The 25,528-nt window shown below is 44.0% G+C and overlaps 1 protein-coding gene and 1 pseudogene across 1 annotated transcript; both read right to left on the reverse strand.

Moving 5' to 3' along the window:
- On the reverse strand, positions 1-2,052 carry LOC139374507 (rootletin-like). The gene is made up of 2 exons (XM_071115510.1): positions 1,357-2,052; positions 1-1,170 (listed from the first exon to the last, which is right to left on the reverse strand). Exons 1-2 carry the CDS (start codon positions 2,050-2,052, stop codon positions 1-3), a joined length of 1,866 nt encoding a protein of 621 aa, XP_070971611.1.
- A 304-nt stretch (positions 2,053-2,356) lies between these two features.
- The window catches only part of LOC139374508 (trafficking protein particle complex subunit 12-like), a 37,599-nt pseudogene continuing 14,427 nt past the window's right edge, over positions 2,357-25,528 (reverse strand).

The raw sequence follows: 25,528 nt of genomic DNA on the forward strand, positions 1-25,528 counted from the left end.
CTAAACCAGTTTGAGGCACTGTGTGTTGAAGCAGTCTCCCTCTCCGCAGACCACTGACTCCAGCAGGGCCTGTTTCTTCTGGGTGGAGCGGGACGACTCCAGCAGGGCCTGTTTCTTCTGGGTGGAGCGGGACGACTCCAGCAGGGCCTGTTTCTTCTGGGTGGAGCGGGCCAACTCCAGCAGGGCCTGTTTCATCTGGGTGGAGCGGGACAACTCCAGCAGGGCCTGTTTCTTCTGGGTGGAGCGGGACGACTCCAGCAGGGCCTGTTTCATCTGGGTGGAGCGGGACGACACCAGCAAGGCCTGTTTCTTCTGGGTGGAGCGGGCCGACTCCAGCAGGGCCTGTTTCTTCTGGGTGGAGCGGGCCGACTCCAGCAGGGCCTGTTTCTTCTGGGTGGAGCGGGCCGACTCCAGCAGGGCCTGTTTCTTCTGGGTGGAGCGGGACGACACCAGCAGGGCCTCTTTCTTCTGGGTGGAGCGGGACGACTCCAGCAGGGCCCGTTTCTTCTGGGTGGAGACGGATGACTCCAGCAGGGCCTGTTTCTTCTGGGTGGAGCGGGACGACTCCAGCAGGGCCTGTTTCTTCTGGGTGGAGACGGATGACTCCAGCAGGGCCTGTTTCTTCTGGGTGGAGCAGGACGACTCCAGCAGGGCCTGTTTCTTCTGGGTGGAGCGGGACGACTCCAGCAGGGCCTGTTTCTTCTGGGTGGAGCGGGACGACTCCAGCAGGGCCTGTTTCATCTGGGTGGAGCGGGACGACTCCAGCAGGGCCTGTTTCTTCTGGGTGGAGCGGGCCGACTCCAGCAGGGCCTGTTTCTTCTGGGTGGAGCGGGCCGACTCCAGCAGGGCCTGTTTCTTCTGGGTGGAGCGGCACGACTCCAGCAGGACCTGTTTCTTCTGGGTGGAGCGGGACGACTCCAGCAGGGCCTGTTTCTTCTGGGTGGAGAGGGACGACTCCAGCAGGGCCTGTTTCTTCTGGGTGGAGCGGGACGACTCCAGCAGGGCCTGTTTCTTCTGGGTGGAGCGGGACGACTCCAGCAGGGCCTGTTTCATCTGGGTGGAGCGGGACGACTCCAGCAGGGCCTGTTTCTTCTGGGTGGAGCGGGCCGACTCCAGCAGGGCCTGTTTCTTCTGGGTGGAGCGGGACGACTCCAGCAGGGCCTGTTTCTTCTGGGTGGAGCGGGACTACTCCAGCAGGGCCTGTTTCTTCTGGGTGGAGCGGGACGACTCCAGCAGGGCCTGTTTCTTCTGGGTGGAGCGGGACGACTCCAGCAGGGCCTGTTTCTTCTGGGTGGAGACGGATGACTCCAGCAGGGCCTGTTTCTTCTGGGTGGAGCGGGACTACTCCAGCAGGGCCTGTTTCTTCTGGGTGGAGCGGGACGACTCCAGCAGGGCCTGTTTCATCTGGGTGGAGCGGGACGACTCCAGCAGGGCCTGTTTCTTCTGGGTGGAGCGGGCCGATTCCAGCAGGGCCTGTTTCTTCTGGGTGGAGCGGGCCGACTCCAGCAGGGCCTGTTTCTTCTGGGTGGAGCGGGACGACTCCAGCAGGGCCTGTTTCTTCTGGGTGGAGCGGGACAACTCCAGCAGGGCCTGTTTCTTCTGGGTGGAGAGGGACGACTCCAGCAGGGCCTGTTTCTTCTGGGTGGAGCGGGACGACTCCAGCAGGGCCTGTTTCTTCTGGGTGGAGCGGGACGACTCCAGCAGGGCCTGTTTCATCTGGGTGGAGCAGGACGACTCCAGCAGGGCCTGTTTCTTCTGGGTGGAGCGGGATGACTCCAGCAGGGCCTGTTTCTTCTGGGTGGAGAGGGACGACTCCAGCAAGGCCTGTTTCTTCTGGGTGGAGCGGGACGACTCCAGCAGGGCCTGTTTCTTCTGGGTGGAGCGGGCCGACTCCAGCAGGGCCTGTTTCTTCTGGGTGGAGCGGGACGACTCCAGCAGGGCCTGTTTCTTCTGGGTGGAGCGGGACGACTCCAGCAGGGCCTGTTTCTTAGTCAGCCACCAATTGTGCAAGTTCTCCCACTTAAAAAGATGAGAGAGGCCTGTAACTTTCATCATAGGTACACTTCTACTATGACAGACAAAATGAGAAAAAAAATCCAGAAAATCACACTGTAGGATTTCTAATTATGGTGGAAAATATGTATTTGGTCACCTACAAACAAGCAAGATTTCTGACTCTCACAGACCTGTAACTTCTTCTTTAAGAGGCTCAGCAACAGTGTGTGAAAACCTTGTGAAGACTTACAGAAAACGTTGCCAACAAAGGGTATATAACAAAGTATTGAGATAAACTTTTGTTATTGACCAAATACTTATTTTCCACCATAATTTGCAAATGAATTCATAAAAAATCCTTCAATGTGATTTTCTGGATTTTTTTTCTACTCATTTTGTCTGTCATAGTTGAAGTGTACCTATGATGAAAATTACAGGCCTCTCTCATCTTTTTAAGTGGGAGAACTTGCACAATTGGTGGCTGACTAAATACTTTTTTGCCCCACTGTATGTCTGCATAGAGAGGGGAGAATGCAGAAATGAGTTAATTGCACGTAGAGAGGGGAGAGTAAAGATTAATTTGCCTGAGGGAGAAGGGCCCTGCAGAGAGGAGAGATAAGACAGATGTTATTTATCTAGGGAGAGAGGGGATAAGACATGGTTATTGCCTTAGGAGAAGAGAGGGATGCTCTTTTCTTGCCTGAGGAGAGAGGGATATGCCGTACAGCTAAGGGGAGAGATCGGTTTCAAAATAGAGTGCATTCATTTACAGTCTCTAAGAATGTACAACTTCTGATGTATCCTAGAAAATGTATGAGTAAGTTAATCAATTATAGCTGTCATAAACTGTTGTAGATTGCGTGATCGCCTACCACAGGGTTTTTGGGGTCGATCTTCAGGACCTCTTTGAAGGGGGAGAGTGCCTCTGAGTAGTTGTTCTGACTGAGGTAGACGAAGGACCTGAAACCCACACACAAGTCAGCTGGGTTACTTCAGTGATTCTGTGTGAAGATGTGACAATCGGCCATGTGACAGGAATTAACAGAAATGTCAATCAACACAGTGTGAATGGCACTGTTGTGTCTCCTAACAAAGCATCACAAAGTGGCAAATACACAAGTGTGACCCCCTGTTCCAACTCACATACTAGAATTGTGAGAGAAGTCTGACAGAATTACAGATAAATTCATCTCAGAAGTAATTATTTCCACTCATTCGTACCTGTTCATCAACACACGTGTCAGTAGGTCCAGTTCCCTTCTCCAGAGAGGCTTTCTCCACATCTAGGAAATACTGCTGTTTTAATGTCTCCAATCTGGTCCAAAATAATCATTCAAACAAAAACACATTGGCATTATGTTGAGGAACCAAAAACACATTGGCATTATGATGAGGAACCAAAAACACATTGGCATTATGATGAGGAACCAAAAACACAGTGGCATTATGTTAAGGAACCAAAAACACATTGGCATTATGATGAGGAACCAAAAACACATTGGCATTATGTTGAGGAACCAAAAACACATTGGCATTATGTTGAGGAACCAAAAACACATTGGCATTATGTTGAGCAACCAAAAACACATTGGCATTATGATGAGCAACCAAAAACACATTGGCATTATGTTGAGGAACCAAAAACACATTGCCATTATGTTGAGGAACCAAAAACACATTGGCATTATGATGAGGAACCAAAAACACATTGGCATTATGTTGAGAAACCAAAAACACATTGGCATTATGATGAGGAACCAAAAACACATTGGCATTATGTTGAGGAACCAAAAACACATTGGCATTATGTTGAGGAACCAAAAACACATTGGCATTATGATGAGGAACCAAAAACACATTGGCATTATGTTGAGGAACCAAAAACACATTGGCATTATGATGAGGAACCAAAAACACATTGGCATTATGTTGAGGAACCAAAAACACATTGGCATTATGTTGAGAAACCAAAAACACATAGGCATTATGATGAGGAACCAAAAACACATTGGCATTATGTTGAGGAACCAAAAACACATTGGCATTATGTTGAGAAACCAAAAACACACTGGCATTATGTTGAGGAACCAAAAACACATTGGCATTATGATGAGGAACCAAAAACACATTGGCATTATGTTGAGGAACCAACAACACATTGGCATTATGTTGAGAAACCAAAAACACACTGGCATTATGTTGAGGAACCAAAAACACATTGGCATTATGAGGAGGAACCAAAAACACATTGGCATTATGATGAGGAACCAAAAACACATTGGCATTATGTTGAGGAACCAAAAACACATTGGCATTATGTTAAGGAACCAAAAACACATTGGCATTATGATGAGGAACCAAAAACACATTGGCATTATGTTGAGGAACCAAAAACACATTGGCATTATGATGAGGAACCAAAAACACATTGGCATTATGTTAAGGAACCAAAAACACATTGGCATTATGATGAGGAACCAAAAACACATTGGCATTATGTTGAGGAACCAAAAACACATTGGCATTATGTTAAGGAACCAAAAACACATTGGCATTATGTTGAGAAACCAAAAACACATTGGCATTATGTTGAGGAACCAAAAACACATTGACATTATGTTGAGGAACCAAAAACACATTGGCATTATGTTAAGGAACCAAAAACACATTGGCATTATGTTGAGGAACCAAAAACACATTGGCATTATGTTAAGGAACCAAAAACACATTGGCATTATGTTGAGGAACCAAAAACACATTGGCATTATGTTAAGGAACCAAAAACACATTGGCATTATGATGAGGAACCAAAAACACATTGGCATTATGATGAGGAACCAAAAACACATTGGCATTATGTTGAGGAACCAAAAACACATTGGCATTATGTTAAGGAACCAAAAACACATTGGCATTATGATGAGGAACCAAAAACACATTGGCATTATGTTGAGGAACCAAAAACACATTGGCATTATGATGAGGAACCAAAAACACATTGGCATTATGTTAAGGAACCAAAAACACATTGGCATTATGATGAGGAACCAAAAACACATTGGCATTATGTTGAGGAACCAAAAACACATTGGCATTATGTTAAGGAACCAAAAACACATTGGCATTATGTTGAGAAACCAAAAACACATTGGCATTATGTTGAGGAACCAAAAACACATTGGCATTATGTTAAGGAACCAAAAACACATTGGCATTATGTTAAGGAACCAAAAACACATTGGCATTATGTTGAGGAACCAAAAACACATTGGCATTATGTTAAGGAACCAAAAACACATTGGCATTATGATGAGGAACCAAAAACACATTGGCATTATGTTGAGGAACCAAAAACACACTGGCATTATGTTGAGGAACCAAAAACACATTGGCATTATGATGAGGAACCAAAAACACATTGGCATTATGTTGAGGAACCAAAAACACATTGGCATTATGTTAAGGAACCAAAAACACATTGGCATTATGATGAGGAACCAAAAACACACTGGCATTATGTTGAGGAACCAAAAACACATTGGCATTATGATGAGGAACCAAAAACACATTGGCATTATGTTGAGGAACCAAAAACACATTGGCATTATGATGAGGAACCAAAAACACATTGGCATTATGTTGAGGAACCAAAAACACATTGGCATTATGATGAGGAACCAAAAACACATTGGCATTATGATGAGGAACCAAAAACACATTGGCATTATGTTGAGGAACCAAAAACACACTGGCATTATGTTGAGGAACCAAAAACACATTGGCATTATGATGAGGAACCAAAAACACATTGGCATTATGTTGAGGAACCAAAAACACATTGGCATTATGATGAGGAACCAAAAACACATTGGCATTATGTTGAGGAACCAAAAACACATTGGCATTATGATGAGGAACCAAAAACACATTGGCATTATGATGAGGAACCAAAAACACATTGGCATTATGTTGAGGAACCAAAAACACATTGGCATTATGTTGAGGAACCAAAAACACATTGGCATTATGATGAGGAACCAAAAACACATTGGCATTATGTTGAGGAACCAAAAACACATTGGCATTATGTTGAGGAACCAAAAACACATTGGCATTATGATGAGGAACCAAAAACACATTGGCATTATGTTGAGGAACCAAAAACACATTGGCATTATGATGAGGAACCAAAAACACATTGGCATTATGTTGAGGAACCAAAAACACATTGGCATTATGATGAGGAACCAAAAACACATTGGCATTATGATGAGGAACCAAAAACACATTGGCATTATGATGAGGAACCAAAAACACATTGGCATTATGTTGAGGAACCAAAAACACATTGGCATTATGATGAGGAACCAAAAACACATTGGCATTATGATGAGGAACCAAAAACACATTGGCATTATGTTGAGAAACCAAAAACACATTGGCATTATGTTGAGGAACCAAAAACACATTGGCATTATGTTGAGGAACCAAAAACACATTGGCATTATGATGAGGAACCAAAAACACATTGGCATTATGATGAGGAACCAAAAACACATTGGCATTATGTTGAGGAACCAAAAACACATTGGCATTATGTTGAGGAACCAAAAACACATTGGCATTATGTTGAGGAACCAAAAACACATTGGCATTATGATGAGGAACCAAAAACACATTGGCATTATGTTGAGGAACCAAAAACACATTGGCATTATGATGAGGAACCAAAAACACATTGGCATTATGACGAGGAACCAAAAACACATTGGCATTATGTTGAGGAACCAAAAACACACTGGCATTATGTTGAGGAACCAAAAACACATTGGCATTATGATGAGGAACCAAAAACACATTGGCATTATGTTGAGGAACCAAAAACACATTGGCATTATGATGAGGAACCAAAAACACATTGGCATTATGTTGAGGAACCAAAAACACATTGGCATTATGATGAGGAACCAAAAACACATTGGCATTATGATGAGGAACCAAAAACACATTGGCATTATGTTGAGGAACCAAAAACACATTGGCATTATGTTGAGGAACCAAAAACACATTGGCATTATGATGAGGAACCAAAAACACATTGGCATTATGTTGAGGAACCAAAAACACATTGGCATTATGTTGAGGAACCAAAAACACATTGGCATTATGATGAGGAACCAAAAACACATTGGCATTATGTTGAGGAACCAAAAACACATTGGCATTATGATGAGGAACCAAAAACACATTGGCATTATGATGAGGAACCAAAAACACATTGGCATTATGTTGAGGAACCAAAAACACATTGGCATTATGATGAGGAACCAAAAACACATTGGCATTATGTTGAGGAACCAAAAACACATTGGCATTATGATGAGGAACCAAAAACACATTGGCATTATGTTGAGGAACCAAAAACACATTGGCATTATGTTGAGGAACCAAAAACACATTGGCATTATGATGAGGAACCAAAAACACATTGGCATTATGTTGAGGAACCAAAAACACATTGGCATTATGTTGAGGAACCAAAAACACATTGGCATTATGATGAGGAACCAAAAACACATTGGCATTATGTTGAGGAACCAAAAACACATTGGCATTATGATGAGGAACCAAAAACACATTGGCATTATGTTGAGGAACCAAAAACACATTGGCATTATGATGAGGAACCAAAAACACATTGGCATTATGATGAGGAACCAAAAACACATTGGCATTATGATGAGGAACCAAAAACACATTGGCATTATGTTGAGGAACCAAAAACACATTGGCATTATGATGAGGAACCAAAAACACATTGGCATTATGATGAGGAACCAAAAACACATTGGCATTATGTTGAGAAACCAAAAACACATTGGCATTATGTTGAGGAACCAAAAACACATTGGCATTATGTTGAGGAACCAAAAACACATTGGCATTATGATGAGGAACCAAAAACACATTGGCATTATGATGAGGAACCAAAAACACATTGGCATTATGTTGAGGAACCAAAAACACATTGGCATTATGATGAGGAACCAAAAACACATTGGCATTATGATGAGGAACCAAAAACACATTGGCATTATGTTGAGGAACCAAAAACACATTGGCATTATGATGAGGAACCAAAAACACATTGGCATTATGATGAGGAACCAAAAACACATTGGCATTATGATGAGGAACCAAAAACACATTGGCATTATGTTGAGGAACCAAAAACACATTGGCATTATGTTGAGGAACCAAAAACACATTGGCATTATGATGAGGAACCAAAAACACATTGGCATTATGTTGAGGAAATAAAAACACATTGGCATTATGATGAGGAACCAAAAACACATTGGCATTATGTTGAGGAACCAAAAACACATTGGCATTATGTTGAGGAACCAAAAACACATTGGCATTATGATGAGGAACCAAAAACACATTGGCATTATGTTGAGGAACCAAAAACACATTGGCATTATGTTGAGGAACCAAAAACACATTGGCATTATGATGAGGAACCAAAAACACATTGGCATTATGTTGAGGAACCAAAAACACATTGGCATTATGATGAGGAACCAAAAACACATTGGCATTATGATGAGGAACCAAAAACACATTGGCATTATGTTGAGGAACCAAAAACACATTGGCATTATGATGAGGAACCAAAAACACATTGGCATTATGTTGAGGAACCAAAAACACATTGGCATTATGATGAGGAACCAAAAACACATTGGCATTATGTTGAGGAACCAAAAACACATTGGCATTATGTTGAGGAACCAAAAACACATTGGCATTATGATGAGGAACCAAAAACACATTGGCATTATGTTGAGGAACCAAAAACACATTGGCATTATGTTGAGGAACCAAAAACACATTGGCATTATGATGAGGAACCAAAAACACATTGGCATTATGTTGAGGAACCAAAAACACATTGGCATTATGATGAGGAACCAAAAACACATTGGCATTATGTTGAGGAACCAAAAACACATTGGCATTATGATGAGGAACCAAAAACACATTGGCATTATGATGAGGAACCAAAAACACATTGGCATTATGTTGAGGAACCAAAAACACATTGGCATTATGATGAGGAACCAAAAACACATTGGCATTATGATGAGGAACCAAAAACACATTGGCATTATGATGAGGAACCAAAAACACATTGGCATTATGTTGAGGAACCAAAAACACATTGGCATTATGATGAGGAACCAAAAACACATTGGCATTATGATGAGGAACCAAAAACACATTGGCATTATGTTGAGGAACCAAAAACACATTGGCATTATGTTGAGGAACCAAAAACACATTGGCATTATGTTGAGGAACCAAAAACACATTGGCATTATGATGAGGAACCAAAAACACATTGGCATTATGATGAGGAACCAAAAACACATTGGCATTATGTTGAGGAACCAAAAACACATTGGCATTATGATGAGGAACCAAAAACACATTGGCATTATGATGAGGAACCAAAAACACATTGGCATTATGTTGAGGAACCAAAAACACATTGGCATTATGATGAGGAACCAAAAACACATTGGCATTATGATGAGGAACCAAAAACACATTGGCATTATGATGAGGAACCAAAAACACATTGGCATTATGTTGAGGAACCAAAAACACATTGGCATTATGTTGAGGAACCAAAAACACATTGGCATTATGATGAGGAACCAAAAACACATTGGCATTATGTTGAGGAAATAAAAACACATTGGCATTATGATGAGGAACCAAAAACACATTGGCATTATGTTGAGTAACCAAAAACACATTGGCATTATGATGAGGAACCAAAAACACATTGGCATTATGATGAGGAACCAAAAACACATTGGCATTATGATGAGGAACCAAAAACACATTGGCATTATGTTGAGGAACCAAAAACACATTGGCATTATGATGAGGAACCAAAAACACATTGGCATTATGATGAGGAACCAAAAACACATTGGCATTATGTTGAGAAACCAAAAACACATTGGCATTATGTTGAGGAACCAAAAACACATTGGCATTATGTTGAGGAACCAAAAACACATTGGCATTATGATGAGGAACCAAAAACACATTGGCATTATGATGAGGAACCAAAAACACATTGGCATTATGTTGAGGAACCAAAAACACATTGGCATTATGATGAGGAACCAAAAACACATTGGCATTATGATGAGGAACCAAAAACACATTGGCATTATGATGAGGAACCAAAAACACATTGGCATTATGTTGAGGAACCAAAAACACATTGGCATTATGATGAGGAACCAAAAACACATTGGCATTATGATGAGGAACCAAAAACACATTGGCATTATGATGAGGAACCAAAAACACATTGGCATTATGATGAGGAACCAAAAACACATTGGCATTATGATGAGGAACCAAAAACACATTGGCATTATGATGAAGAAAAGTAGTTGTAGTTCAAAGAGAGGCGTGTTCACCTGCAGGAATATGCGTCCTATCCCACTCAGCAGCTGCACTCTCTGCTGGGGCTCCTACTGGATGACGGAGTGATATGTCTCTACAGCTAGAACATAGTCCTGGAGAGAGAAAGACAAGAGGGGGGAGAAAGACGAGAGAGAGAGGGAGGAGAAAGTGAGAAAGACAGAGAGAGGGGGGAGAGAGAGAGAAAGATGAGAGAGAGAGATGGGGGAGAGAGAGGGGAGGGAGTGAAAGACAAGAGAGAGAGGGGGAGAGAGAGAAAGACAAGAGAGAGAGGGGGAGAGAGAGAGAGAGAGGAGGAGAGAGTGAGAAAGACAGAGAGAGATGGGGGAGAGAGAGGGGAGGGAGAGAAGGACAAGAGAGAGAGAGAGGGGGGGGGGGGGATAAAATCAGGTGTATTGACCATTAGCAGGGCAAGGTGTCCCTGGTCACAGTGTGCCCCTGCCATGGCTGTTCTTTACCACACCATATCGCTCACATGCTGACTGAACTGCTGAACACGGTTGCTATGTAGCTGGGGATAGGAGAGAGGTCGGGTGGTGAGTTGGTGCAGTGGGTGTCTGTGTGTACATAAATATCACCAGCTGATGGCACTGTGGCTCTTTCAATTGTCCCCCCGGACAGAACACACTCTCCCTCTACCTCGCTTCCTCTATTTCTCTCACTAACAAAGAATCCAGCCAGGGTGATCCTATGGGATACTTCTAGGAAGCCTGTGGTCTGCCATCATACATCTTCAGACCAACACAAACAACACTTACACACAACAATCACTAACAAGCAACATCATTAGACAGGATTCTCTAGTACTGTATAAAGTATAGAAGTCAATTAAACGTGATGAATGCAGTCTTCATCAAAGGATGATACAGAACCTGTCAAAATGATCATGTCTCCTGTGCTTGGCGGACACGGTGTGGTCCTCGACGGGTAGTGTTCTGCCTCTATCAATTACTGTAAAACTCCAGTCCATGGTAGTCAGATCATCAAGCAGAATGGTGGTTTTGTTGCATGATAGTTTAGTGTTTCACCGTTTCTTCATTGGACTCTGAGGGTGATGATACTACTGAAGGTGTTATCAACTGGCAGGATAGATACACAGTGGCTTGGAGCAGGACATGCTTTAGCTAGCATCCGCCTGGTTATTCCACTGTCCACATGTGTCTAGTCAGAGAGCAGGACGTGCTTTAGCTAGCATCCGCCTGGCTATTCCACTGTCCACATGTGTCTAGACAGAGAGCAGGACATGCTTTAGCTAGCATCCGCCTGGCTATTCCACTGTCCGCATGTGTCTAGACAGAGAGCAGGACATGCTTTAGCTAGCATCCGCCTGGCTATTCCACTGTCCACATGTGTCTAGACAGAGAGCAGGACGTGCTCTAGCTAGCATCTGCCTGGCTATTCCACTGTCCACATGTGTCTAGACAGAGAGCAGGACTGAGGGGAAGGTAGAATGAAGAGAACTGATCCACACACACGTACCTGACAAGACATCTCCAAACACACCCACTCACTGCACCAACACAACGCTGCTAAAACCTAATAACCCTTATTAGCCATTGTGTGTGTCCGTGTCTCTCGCTGGTCATCATCCATTCTTCTAATTGCTCCACTAGCTTCCTGACAGCCCAGGACAGGCATGTGTGTGAATCTGTGACTGTGGGCATGTAAGAATGTGTCTAACTATGTCGATGAATGTGTGTGTTAAAGCATGGACAGTGGGGCAAACAAGTATTTAGTCAGCCACCAATTGTGCAAGTTCTCCCACTTAAAAAGATGAGAGAGGCCTGTAACTTTCATCATAGGTACACTTCTACTATGACAGACAAAATGAGAAAAAAAATCCAGAAAATCACACTGTAGGATTTCTAATTATGGTGGAAAATATGTATTTGGTCACCTACAAACAAGCAAGATTTCTGGCTCTCACAGACCTGTAACTTCTTCTTTAAGAGGCTCCTCTGTCCTCCACTCATTACCTGTATTAATGGCACCTGTTTGAACTTGTTATCAGTATAAAAGACACCTGTCCACAACCTCAAACAGTCACACTCCAAACTCCACTATGGCCTAGACCAAAGAGCTGTCAAAGGACACAAAATTACAAAAGGTCTACAAAATTGTAGACCTGCACCAGGCTGGGAAGACTGAATCTGCAATAGGTAAGCAGCTTGGTTTGAAGAAATCATCTGTGGGAGCAATTATTTGGAAATGGAAGACATACAAGACCACTGATAATCTCCTTCGATCTGGGGCTCCACGCAAGATCTCGCCAGTACATGTCCAGGCCCGTCTGAAGTTTGCTAGAGAGCATTTGGATGATCCAGAAGAAGATTGGGAGAATGCCATATGGTCAGATGAAACCAAAATAGGACAAAGAATGCTGAGTTGCATCCAAAGAACACCATACCTACTGTGAAGCATGGGGGTGGAAACATCATGCTTTGGGGCTGTTTTTCTGCAAAGGGACCAGGACGACTGATCCGTGTAAAGGAAAGAATGAATGGGGCCATGTATCGTGAGATTTTGAGTGAAAACCTCCTTCCATCAGCAAGGGCATTGAAGATGAAACGTGGCTGGGTCTTTCAGCATGACAATGATCCCAAACACACCGCCCGGGCAACAAAGGAGTGGCTTCGTAAAAAGCATTACAAGGTCCTGGAGTGGCCTAGCCAGTCTCCAGATCTCAACCCCATAGAAAATCTTTGGAGGGAGTTGAAAGTCTGTGTTGCCCAGCAACAGCCCCAAAACATCACTGCTCTAGAGGAGATCTGCATGGAGGAATGGGCCAAAATACCAGCAACAGTGTGTGAAAACCTTGTGAAGACTTACAGAAAACGTTTGACCTCTGTCATTGCCAACAAAGGGTATATAACAAAGTATTGAGATAAACTTTTGTTATTGACCAAATACTTATTTTCCACCATAATTTGCAAATAAATTCATAAAAAATCCTTCAATGTGATTTTCTGGATTTTTTTTCTACTCATTTTGTCTGTCATAGTTGAAGTGTACCTATGATGAAAATTACAGGCCTCTCTCATCTTTTTAAGTGGGAGAACTTGCACAATTGGTGGCTGACTAAATACTTTTTTGCCCCACTGTACATACACACAGGGGACTATGGTAGCTCTGTGCAGCTCTCCTTAGTGTTAGTGCCTCCCCCTCACACACACCTGTGCATGCACACACACCACACACACCTTCATCATGAGCAGACAGTTAGCCATGGAGTACATGACCCGACTCAGACGAGACCTCCACAGCTGAAGAGATTCTGCAACACACAAGAGGACAAATTGGTTTAATTTCAGTCATTTCTGACTCATTTACGCAGGTAGCTTTCGGGACAATTAATTAATTAATTTGATATTCCGCTGTACAAAAATACCGTTGACCATAACACACCCCAAATGCATGGGAGTACAAATATAGCAGCCCTCCCTTTTCTGTCCTCTCTCTATATCCAACTACCCCTCCCCTCATCAAACTAGTATTCCTATCACCTTCCAACCCATCAATTCATTACCCGAGAGAAGGAATTATAGAGGGAGAGAAGGCACTGCGACACCCTCTCTCACACTGTCTCTCTCCTCAGGCTAATTGTATAGGCTGTCACTGGGCTTATTTGCACTCATCTGCAGTGGGTGTGTATTCATGTGTGAATGGGCCTGATTGTGCTTGGTGTGTACAGTATGTGTATAGAGAACCTGTGTGTGTTCAGTTGACTAAGACAATCACTCAGTGGGGATCTATTGAGATGCTCCAAGTCTGTGTTGAGACAGTGAGAGAGGGAGAGTGGAGGAGAGAGAGAGAGGGAGTGGGGGGAGAGAGAGAGAGAGAGAGAGAGAGAGAGAGAGAGAGAGAGAGAGTAGGCGGACGGACGGACGGACGGAAAGAGAGACAGACAGACACAGACAGAGGGAGAGAGAGACAGACAGACACAGACAGAGGGAGAGAGAGACAGATAGAGACAGACAGACAGTGAGAGGGAGACAGATAGACACAGACAGACATACAGACAGTGAGAGGGAGACAGATAGACACAGACAGACATACAGACAGTGAGAGGGAGACAGATAGACACATACAGTGAGAGGGAGACAGATAGACAGACATACAGACAGACAGACAGACAGACAGACAGACAGACAGACAGACAGTGAGAGGGAGACAGATAGACACAGACAGACATACAGACAGTGAGAGGGAGACAGATATACACATACAGTGAGAGGGAGACAGATAGACACAGACAGACAGACATACAGACAGTGAGAGGGAGACAGATAGACACAGACAGACAGACATACAGACAGTGAGAGGGAGACAGATAGACACAGACATTGAGAGGGAGACAGATAGACACAGACAGACAGACAGACAGACAGTGAGAGGGAGACAGATAGACACAGACAGACATACAGACAGTGAGAGGGAGACAGATAGACACAGACAGACATACAGACAGTGAGAGGGAGACAGATAGACACAGACAGACATACAGACAGTGAGAGGGAGACAGATAGACACATACAGTGAGAGGGAGACAGATAGACACAGACAGACAGACATACAGACAGACAGACAGACAGACAGTGAGAGGGAGACAGATAGACACAGACAGACATACAGACAGTGAGAGGGAGACAGATAGACACAGACATTGAGAGGGAGACAGATAGACACAGACAGACAGACAGACAGACAGACAGACAGACAGACAGTGAGAGGGAGACAGATAGACACAGACAGACATACAGACAGTGAGAGGGAGACAGATAGACACAGACAGACATACAGACAGTGAGAGGGAGACAGATAGACACATACAGTGAGAGGGAGACAGATAGACACAGACAGACAGACATACAGACAGACAGACAGACAGACAGACAGACAGACAGACAGACAGTGAGAGGGAGACAGATAGACACAGACAGACAGACATACAGACAGTGAGAGGGAGACAGATAGACACAGACATTGAGAGGGAGACAGATAGACACAGACAGACAGACAGACATACAGACAGTGAGAGGGAGACAGATAGACACAGACAGACATACAGACAGTGAGAGGGAGACAGATAGACACAGACAGACATACAGACAGTGAGAGGGAGACAGATAGACACAGACAGACATACAGACAGTGAGAGGGAGACAGATAGACACATACAGTGAGAGGGAGACAGATAGACACAGACAGACAGACAGACAGACAGACAGACAGACAGTGAGAGGGAGACAGATAGACACAGACAGACATACAGACAGTGAGAGGGAGACAGATATACACATACAGTGAGAGGAAGACAGATAGACACAGACAGACAGACATACAGACAGTGAGAGGGAGGCAGATAGACACAGACAGACATACAGACAGTGAGAGGGAGACAGATAGACACAGACAGACAGTGAGAGGGAGACAGATAGACACAGACATACATACAGACAGTGAGAGGGAGACAGACAGACACAGACATACATACAGACAGTGAGAGGGAGACAGATAGACACAGACATACATACAGACAGTGAGAGGGAGACAGATAGACACAGACAGACATACAGACAGTGAGAGGGAGACAGATAGACACAGACATACATACAGACAGTGAGAGGGAGACAGATAGACACAGACATACATACAGACAGTGAGAGGGAGACAGATAGACACAGACATACATACAGACAGTAAGTGGGAGACAGACACAGACATACATACAGACAGTGAGAGGGAGACAGATAGACACAGACATACATACAGACAGTGAGGGAGACAGATAGACACAGACGTACATACAGACAGTGAGAGGGAGACAGATAGACACAGACATACATACAGACAGTGAGGGAGACAGATAGACACAGACATACATACAGACAGTGAGAGGGAGACAGATAGACACAGACATACATACAGACAGTGAGGGAGACAGATAGACACAGACATACATACAGACAGTGAGAGGGAGACAGATAGACACAGACATACATACAGACAGTAAGTGGGAGACAGATAGACACAGACATACATACAGACAGTGAGGGAGACAGATAGACACAGACATACATACAGACAGTGAGGGAGAGTGCTGTAACTATCAGATCAAGAGGAGACTAGTAAACAGAGCCTGAGCTCAGTCATCTGTTTATCCAATTATTGAAGTGTTGATCAACGTAACCAAGGTTTTATATATTGATTTCTTTTCTCAATCTTCTAACCTTGTTTATGAATAAGTTCCTAAAAAATACATTATTTTGACAAACAGGCTTGACAGTAAATTAGTGGCTTTACCACCAAATTCGTTGCATAGGATTTTAAACCTTAATGGTTGTTTGGTGACCTTGTTAAAAGCTAGAGGGAAAGGAATGACTGATGTGAATAACACGGTGTCTGATATGCCTGTACTGTACCTTGTCTGTCCTGCTGGGTGAGGTAGATCATACAGCTGTCCCCTGACAAGCCCTGCTCTACAGGGGACACACATAGCAAGGTAGTCATTAACGCATCACTGCCTTAATTGGAAGAAAAAAGTGATGGAGGACACAGTAGAAAGTTGGTGTGTGTATGTATGCGTGTATGTGTACACATTTTACTATAATTGTGAATGCCAGAAGTCCTCACAAGAATAGTAAACCAACTAAAATTCAGAGAATTGAGGACATTTTGTCAGTACTCACTTATAAAAGCCTATTTTAGAGTTAGAAGTTAGAGGTTAGGATTTTGAATGGGAATCTATTGTTGGTCCCCAAAATGTCCTCACAAGTATAGGAAGACATAGATGTGTGTGCTCACAGTCTGACAGACAGTCCTCATGCTGTGTCGTCTGTCCAGAGACTCCTGTGGTTTCCCCAGGTACTGAGGCAGCTCTGCATGCAGCGCCCGCTACGAGAACGGAACCATGGAGCCTGAGAGAGAGAGAGAGAGAGAGGAGGGAGAGGTTGCACGCGTCGTTCACATACACCCACAGATGAAATGTACAGATGGCATTGTGAAATGCTTGCTGAAAAAGCAGGAAGCCTTCTCTCTCCCTCTATCTACCTATCCAACACTCTCTCTCTTCCTCTCACCCTCTCTCCTCTCCCCTGAGGAAGGAAGGCCCTACCCAGAGGTGAGCAGTCAGACATGTGCCCGAACTCAAGAGTCTTTGATCTATGACTCTGATATCAGACACACATTCAGGTGGCTACAGAGCATCCTCTCTCTGTCTGTCTCTCTGTGTACAGCTCCTCTGGTAATCAGCAGCAGCCCTTAAAACCCCCATGACTCCTCTCTCTACAGCTCTGCAGTGACACACGGTGACATCACAGAGAGAACAGCCATGTTCTCCAGTACAAAGGGTCAGGGGTAAACCTGGATTCATCCTGACAAGTTAAAGACACATGCGATCATTTATCCACAACCTATGACTTGTGGATGAGTATCTTGAAAATAATAGCCTTAAAAATAAAAAAAATTCCTTCTCACTTTGTCAACAGATTATCAGCCGATTCCGTTTTTCCCACAGTACATCCTGGTTGTTTGAGAGGAGAGGCTTGGTGCCCACTAAGGTTCCTTCTAAGAGTGAGATCATGGATAATAGATATTGGATGGGGGCAGCAGACCTTCAGATCTGAATCTTTGATGCCAGGCAGGAAGCAGTTGCCAGCATCTGGAGGCACCTACGGCAGCCCAAAGCATTTCATATTGAGGAATGGAAATTCAGTCTGCTCTCCCCTTGGACTGCTGTTTGGTGTAGCTTCACATGTTCACCTCGGTTCTCTGTGTGTGTGTGTGTGTCCACGGCCATGACTCAATAGCGATTGCCTCCACTACAGTAACCTCTAGGGCTGTAAAGACTAAAGCAATGGCACTGCATCAGAGAGCTGTTCAAGCAGAGTTAAACGGGGAAAACAACAACACCAGTGGCACTGAAGTGAAGTGTTGTCTTTGGTGGTTAGCAGGGTATTTCAATGGTTTGATCTGTGTCAGGGCGTTTGGTTAGTATTTGAAGTATACACTGAGTGTACACAACATCATGAACATTTTTCTCTTTTATGACATAGCCTGACCTGGTGAATCCAGGTGAAAGCGATGATCCCTTATTGGTGTCAATAATGGATGAGAAAGAAGGGTATTTAATGGGCAAGACAAAAGATTTAAGTGCCTTTGAACGGGGTATGGTAGTAGGTGCCACTGGTTTTTGTCAAATCACATTTTATTGGTCACATACACATATTTAGCAGATGTTATTGCAGGTGTAGCGAAATGCTTGTTTCCCATGTGTATCAACTATGGTCCACCACCCAAAGAACATCCAGCCAACTTGACACAACTGTGGAACGCTTTCAACACCTTGTACGGTCCATATGGCTGACGAATTGAGGCTGTTCTGAGGGCAAAAAGGGGGGTGTAACTCAATATCAGGAAGGTGTTCTTAATGTTTTGTACACTCGGTGGTGTGTTTTTTTTATTTTTACCATTATTTAACTAGGCAAGTCAGTTAAGAACAAATTCTTATTTTCAATGACGGCCTAGGAACAGTGGGTTAACTGCCTGTTCAGGGGCAGAACGACAGATTTGTACCTTGTCAGCTCGAGGGTTTGAACTTGCAACCTTGCGGTTACTAGTCCAACGCTCTAACCACTAGGCTACCCTGCCGCCCCACAAGGTGGTGTGTGTACCTCTCCTCCCAGGGTATACAGTATACTAGTATTCAGGGTATAGATCAGGTTGGTCCAGGTTTCCAAACGGCTCCAGTTCCATCTCAGCCTTCTGGAACAGACTCCACCTTGGTGAGCAGGGCCAGGCGAACAAACCTCAGCTACAACAACACACACACATAACCAACTTTACATATGTGTGTGTGTGAGCCCGATACGGTCGTCCTCTGTGTATGGGTCTTAGCCTGCCTCAGCCCTCCTGTCGGAGTGTGTGTGGTGTGTGCGTGTGTCAGCCCACTCTTGTCATCCGGAGTCTAATTTGTGCAGGCAGCTCCTGGCTTCCACCCCCATCCTCTCCTCTGCCACATACACATACACACGTTGCCACACATGCACATGTGCTGTGCCACACACACACACCCTGCCACACACACAGCCAGACAGGAGAGTATGTTAGACTTGCCTCTCTATTGCTGACACTGTACAGACACGTTAGCCCTGTCCCCGACAAAATAAAATCAAGAGTCTTCTGTTCTTTCGACCAATCAATTTTAAAACAGCCATTTCTCACTGAAACCGTTCTGTTACCGAAATCGCTCATTTGTTTCAGAAAAACATTCCTTATTCACTCAATCCTTACTCTCTTTACGTGACACATGTATGCATCTCATGGACGTGACCAATAGGGCCTGACCTATAGAATAGCATATAATTACATCAATAAATTGGTTATAACAAACTCTGAACTCCTAAACGGCAAAATAGATGCAGAGGACAGGACAAACTCGAAACGGGGGAATATTTAGGCAACTGGTTGCTCATGAGGTAAAGGGGAAGTTAGACATGTGGAATACAATGTTACTAGTTGTAGAAAATCCTGGAGGTAATAAATAAGTTAAAGAGGTAAGGTAAAGAGCAAGTGATGTGTGCATATTATGTGCTGTTAGATTACAATATCATTTTTCTGACCGTTTGAAACATTATAAACAACACTAAATAAAGTAGAAGTGTACCAGAGTCTGTTGTACAGTTTTTTTTGTCAAGCCTTTATTACAGCGAAGACTAAAAACGGCCTCAGTAAGTCACAGTATAAAGACTAAACAGGATGCGCTCTTAGGCCAACAGCTCAATGGTGGTTATACAAGGCTGCTTTACTAAGCCTACTAATGATAATGACATGACTTATTATTATAAAGATGATCATAATAATAACAACAATAAGATGAGATCAAGAAAAAGGAGCATTAAATATTATTATTATAAATATTATTTTTTCGGACAATTTAGTAAACAACACTAAATCAATTATAAATTATACCAGCGGCTGTTCTAACGAGAAAGAAAAGTGGAAAGCCTTAATTAAAGAAAAGATTAAAAACAGACGAATTTGTGAAATTTTTTACTATTTAATTGCGTGAGGCTTGGTGTTCACGGAATCAGTAGGCTATTAAACACACACTTAAACAGGCAACAGAAGCAGGATCTGTCTTATTTCTGTAGATATACATATATGGATGATTTATAAAGCCAGGCACATTTAACAGTAGCCGCACACAAGCCTAAGATCACCATGCGCAATACCAAGCGTTGGCTGGAGTGGTGTAAAGCTCGCCGCCATTGGACTCTGGAGCAGTGAAAACGCATTCTCTGGAGTGATGAATCACACTTCACCATCTGGCAGTCTGACAGACGGGTCTGGGTCTGGCAAATCCAGGAGAACTCTACCTGCCCGTTCTCCTGGATTTTGCTACCTGCCCTCCACAAAACGGTAAAGTTTGGTGGAGGAGGAATAATGGTCTGGGGCTGGGGCTGTTTTTCATGGTTCCAGGCCCCAATGGCAACAGTTTGGGAAAAGCCCTTTCCAGCATGACAATGTCCCCTTGCACAAAGCGAGGTCCATATAGAAATGGTTTATCAAGATCAATGTGGAAACACTTGACTGGCCTGCACAGAGCCCTGGGTGAATTGGAATGCCGACTGCAAGCCAGGCCCAATTTTTTATTTTTTTTTACCTTTAACTAGGCAAGTCAGTTAAGAACAAATTCTTATTTTCAATGACAGCCTAGGAACAGTGGGTTAACTGCCTGTTCAGGGAAACTTGCAACCTTCCGGTTACTAGTCCAACACTCTAACCACTAGGCTACCCTGCCGCCCCTAATCACCCAACATCAGTGCCCGACCTCACTAATTCTCTTCTGGCTGAATGGAAGCAAGTGCATATGTAAAACAGAAACATAACCACACAAAAACACTGTCACACTGTCACACAGACAGTACCAGTATCACACTTCTATTGCCACACGGAAACCTAGACAGACAGAACAGACAAACACACAGGTACCAGTAGTGAGTCAGTGGTGTGGCTGGAGGGCTGGCCAGCCTTGCCGTAGCCCTGACCATGAGCTGTCAGCAGTCTGCCATTCCGGTCCACTGCGGTGTGCCCGTTCTTAGTGCTCTACAGGTGCACAGGATGGGGACACAGCTGTTTCAACAAAACCACCAGACAAGGTGAGAGGACAGACACAGACACAATGACCCCCAACATGAACCAACCCCTGGCTGGCGGCAAACAGTTAAAAAGGACATCTTATATTTCTATATTTTATTTGTGATGGTAGAGTGGTGGTGCTGGTAGAGGTCAGCCAAAGGTCGGGGAAACACTGAGTAAGGTACAATGTGAGGGGACACACACATTAAAGCAACAGATGTCTCCGCAGGAGGGGGTGGGTACAGTACAGAGGACGAGGGGGTGGGGGGGCGTGTACATCCGAGCCTCCCCATCAGTAAGCATGACAAGGTCAGCCTGGAGATTGGGTTTTAACTGCACGGCAAAGGGCCATTCATCACAGTCAGCCACCTAATTAGGCATCAGAGATTTACACACTAGAGATAGAGAGAAAGACAGCCAGCCTCGACACCACGGCTGAACAGCCCACCCCAGATCCTAGCCACAGCCTCCCTCCACACAACAGTAGAACAGACAAATGAAGAACCACCAACCCAGCAGACCCTACCCCCTCCTAGCAGACCTGTGAAAACCCTTTCACACCCACTGAGGGCACACAAAAGCCACAGATTGTCCTTAAGTGCTCCAATGGGAAATAGATAGAAGAAACAACACCCAGTGGCTAAACTCTGGTGCCCAAGCACCCAGCATGCCCTAAACTTGCTATCTAAGGACCAACTAGGGTCCCCCAGCCACATTCACACAGGCACAAACTATGTGAGAGCACAGCAGGAAAGGGGTTGCCACAGCACACAAGGAGTGATTGAAACATGTTCTTCTACTTCCCCGCCCTGCTACCACGAAAAGACGTTCATCCTGCTACCATACAGCAGGTAAACGCAAGCATTTCCTGTGACTGTGCCTCAAAACCTAACATCTACCTGGTCCACCACAACCCACAACCCTAAAAGACATGGCCTTCAACCGCAGCACCTCACACAGGCGCAATGGTCACCCCCCCCCCCCCCCCCCAGACCTGCACCTAGAGGACCTACATCCAGACCACAGCACCGCCAGGCACATCTAGAACACAGCACCACCAAGGACATCCAGAACACAGCACCGCCAGGCACATCTAGAACACAGCACCACCAAGGACATCCAGAACACAGTACCCCCTAGGCACATCTAGAACACAGCACCACCAAGGACATCCAGAACACAGCACCACCAGGAACATCTAGAACACAGCACCACCAAGGACATCCAGAACACAGCACCACCAGGCACATCTAGAACACAGCACCACCAAGGACATCCAGAACACAGCACCACCAGGCACATCTAGAACACAGCACCACCAAGGACATCCAGAACACAGCACCACCAGGCACATCTAGAACACAGCACCACAAAGGACATCCAGAACACAGCACCACCAGGCACATCTAGAACACAGCACCACCAAGGACATCCAGAACACAGCACCACCAGGCACATCCAGAACACAGTACCACCAGGCACATCCACCCCCCCCAACCCAACCAGTTAACACCCTCCCAAACTAACCATGGCCACAAACCATATAGGTCCCCCCAGATCAGCCCTGTGCCCCTCCTGCCCCCAACATGACAATCACACATAGACCCAGGCCTTGAGCAGAGCAACAGGCACAACCCCTACTCCTACACCCACCCAAGCCCCATCCTGAGACCTAAGAGGCATGTATCAGATACTCAGCATGCTCTGCTCACAAATATTGGTCCAAGTGTAAACCACACAAATAAGAACACTGGACACTATGGACCACAAAGCTTTACTCTCTCATCCTAGAATATACAAGGTCTTAGGTCATATGCTTTTGGTCTAAAGAGCAGGAATCCAGACACGTGTCATCCTGCAAGAAACATGGTAAAGAGGAGACGGACCCACTGGTTGCCCTCTAGGTTACAGAGAGCTGGTCTCCCATCTACCAAACTACAAAGTGTTAGACAGGGAAGAGACTCAAAGGGTATGCTGATTTGGTATAGATCAGACTTAACCCACTCCATTAAATTAATGAAAACAGGAACATTGTAAATTTGGCTAGAAATGAATAAGGAAATTATCTCAACAGAGAAAAATGTCCTCCTGTGTGCTACCTATATCCCTCCACTAGAATCCCCATACGTAAATGATGACAGCTTCTCCATCCTAGAGGGAGAGGGCAAAAATGTCCAGGCCCAGTGACATGTACTAGTCTGTGGTGACCTAAACGCCAGAACTGGACAAGAACCCAACATTCTCAGCACACAGAGAACACCTACCTGCAGGTGACAGCATTCCCTCCCAAATACACCCCCCTAGACACAACTACAACAAAACAACCAACAAAAATGGGTCACAACTCCTGCAGCTCTGTCACACGCTGGGTATGTACATAGTCCATGGTAGGCTTTGAGGGGACTCCTACTCTAGGTACACCTATAGATCATCCCTTGGCAGTAGTAGGCCTTACTGTAGACTACTTTATTACTGACCTCAACCCAGTCTCTCAGAGCGTTCAGTCAGCCCACTGACACCCCTATCAGATCACAGCAAAATCACAGCCTAATTGAACAGAGCAAGTCACAATCATGACGCATCAAAGCCAAACAAACCACATACTATTAAGAAACGCTTTAGATGTAAGGAAAGTAGTGTAGAAACATAACAAAAAATTATTGGGCAACAACAAATATATATATACATACATACACACACAGACACATACACTAAGAAAAAATAAGGAACAGCATGTCAGAAATCAGCTCAATGTTATTGAAGAATCCATAGAATCTTACCACTTCTGGGAAAATTGGAACACACTAAACAAACAACAACGCGAAGAGCAACCTATCCAAAATTGATAAACCACTTCTCAAAATCTTTTCGGCTCTATAAAAAAAACATACAGTGCATTTGGAAAGTATTCAGACCCCTTCCCTGTTTCCACATTGTTACGTTACAGCCTTATTCCAAAACAAATTAAATTATATATTTTTTCCCTCATCAATCTACACACAATACCCCAAAATAACAAAGCAAAAAAAATTGACATTTTTGAAAATATATTAAAAAGAAATTTAAAAAAATACTTTATTTAAATACAGTACCAGTCAAAAGTTCAGACACACCTACTCAATCAACGACTTTTCTTTATTTGTACTATTTTCTACATTGTAGAATAATAAAAGACATCAAAACTATGAAATATCACATATTGTCAATGTTCCAGGTGAATGGAATAAAGCGGAGTCAGGCGCAGGACACAGGTATGAGTAAAGCCACGATATTTACTCAATATCAACAATAATCCAACAAGGATAAACATGAACAATCCAGAACACGGAACACGGAACACCTTGACGAAAACAATCACCCACAAAACAAAAGGGGAAGCCAGAGGGTTAAATAAGGAACATGATAATGGAATGAAAACCAGGTGTGTACAATGAAGACAAAACAAAACGAAAATGAAACATGGATCGGTGGTGACTAGAAAGCCGGTGACGTCGACCGCCGAATGCCGCCAAAACAAGGAGAGGGGCCCAACTTCGGCGGAAGTCTTGACACATATGGAATAATGTAGTAACCAAAAAAGTGTTAAAAAAAATCTAAATATATTTTATATTTGACATTCTTCAAAGTAGCCACCCTTTGCCTTGATGACAGCTTTGCACAAACATGGCATTCTCTTAACCAGCTTCATGAGGTAGTCACCTGGAATGCATTTAAATTAACAGGTGTCCCTTGTTAAAAGTTATTTTGTGGAATTTCTTTCCTTCTTAATGCATTTGAGCCAATCAGTTGTGTTGTGACAAGGTATGGGTGGTATACAGAAGATAGCCCTATTTGGTGAAAGACCAAGTCCATATTATGGCAAGAACAGCTCAAATAAACA

This window comes from Oncorhynchus clarkii, chromosome 19 (assembly GCF_045791955.1).
Source record: "Oncorhynchus clarkii lewisi isolate Uvic-CL-2024 chromosome 19, UVic_Ocla_1.0, whole genome shotgun sequence".
NCBI lineage: Eukaryota > Metazoa > Chordata > Actinopteri > Salmoniformes > Salmonidae > Oncorhynchus > Oncorhynchus clarkii.

Excerpts from the sequence above, each read along its gene's own strand:
- LOC139374507 (XM_071115510.1), bottom strand. The coding sequence starts at position 2,052 with ATGAAAGTTACAGGCCTCTCTCATCTTTTTAAGTGGGAGAACTTGCAC. Across the intron at positions 1,171-1,356 it reads GCTCCACCCAGAAGAAACAG|AAGAAACAGGCCCTGCTGGA; the intron begins GCCCTGCTGGAG and ends CGCTCCACCCAG.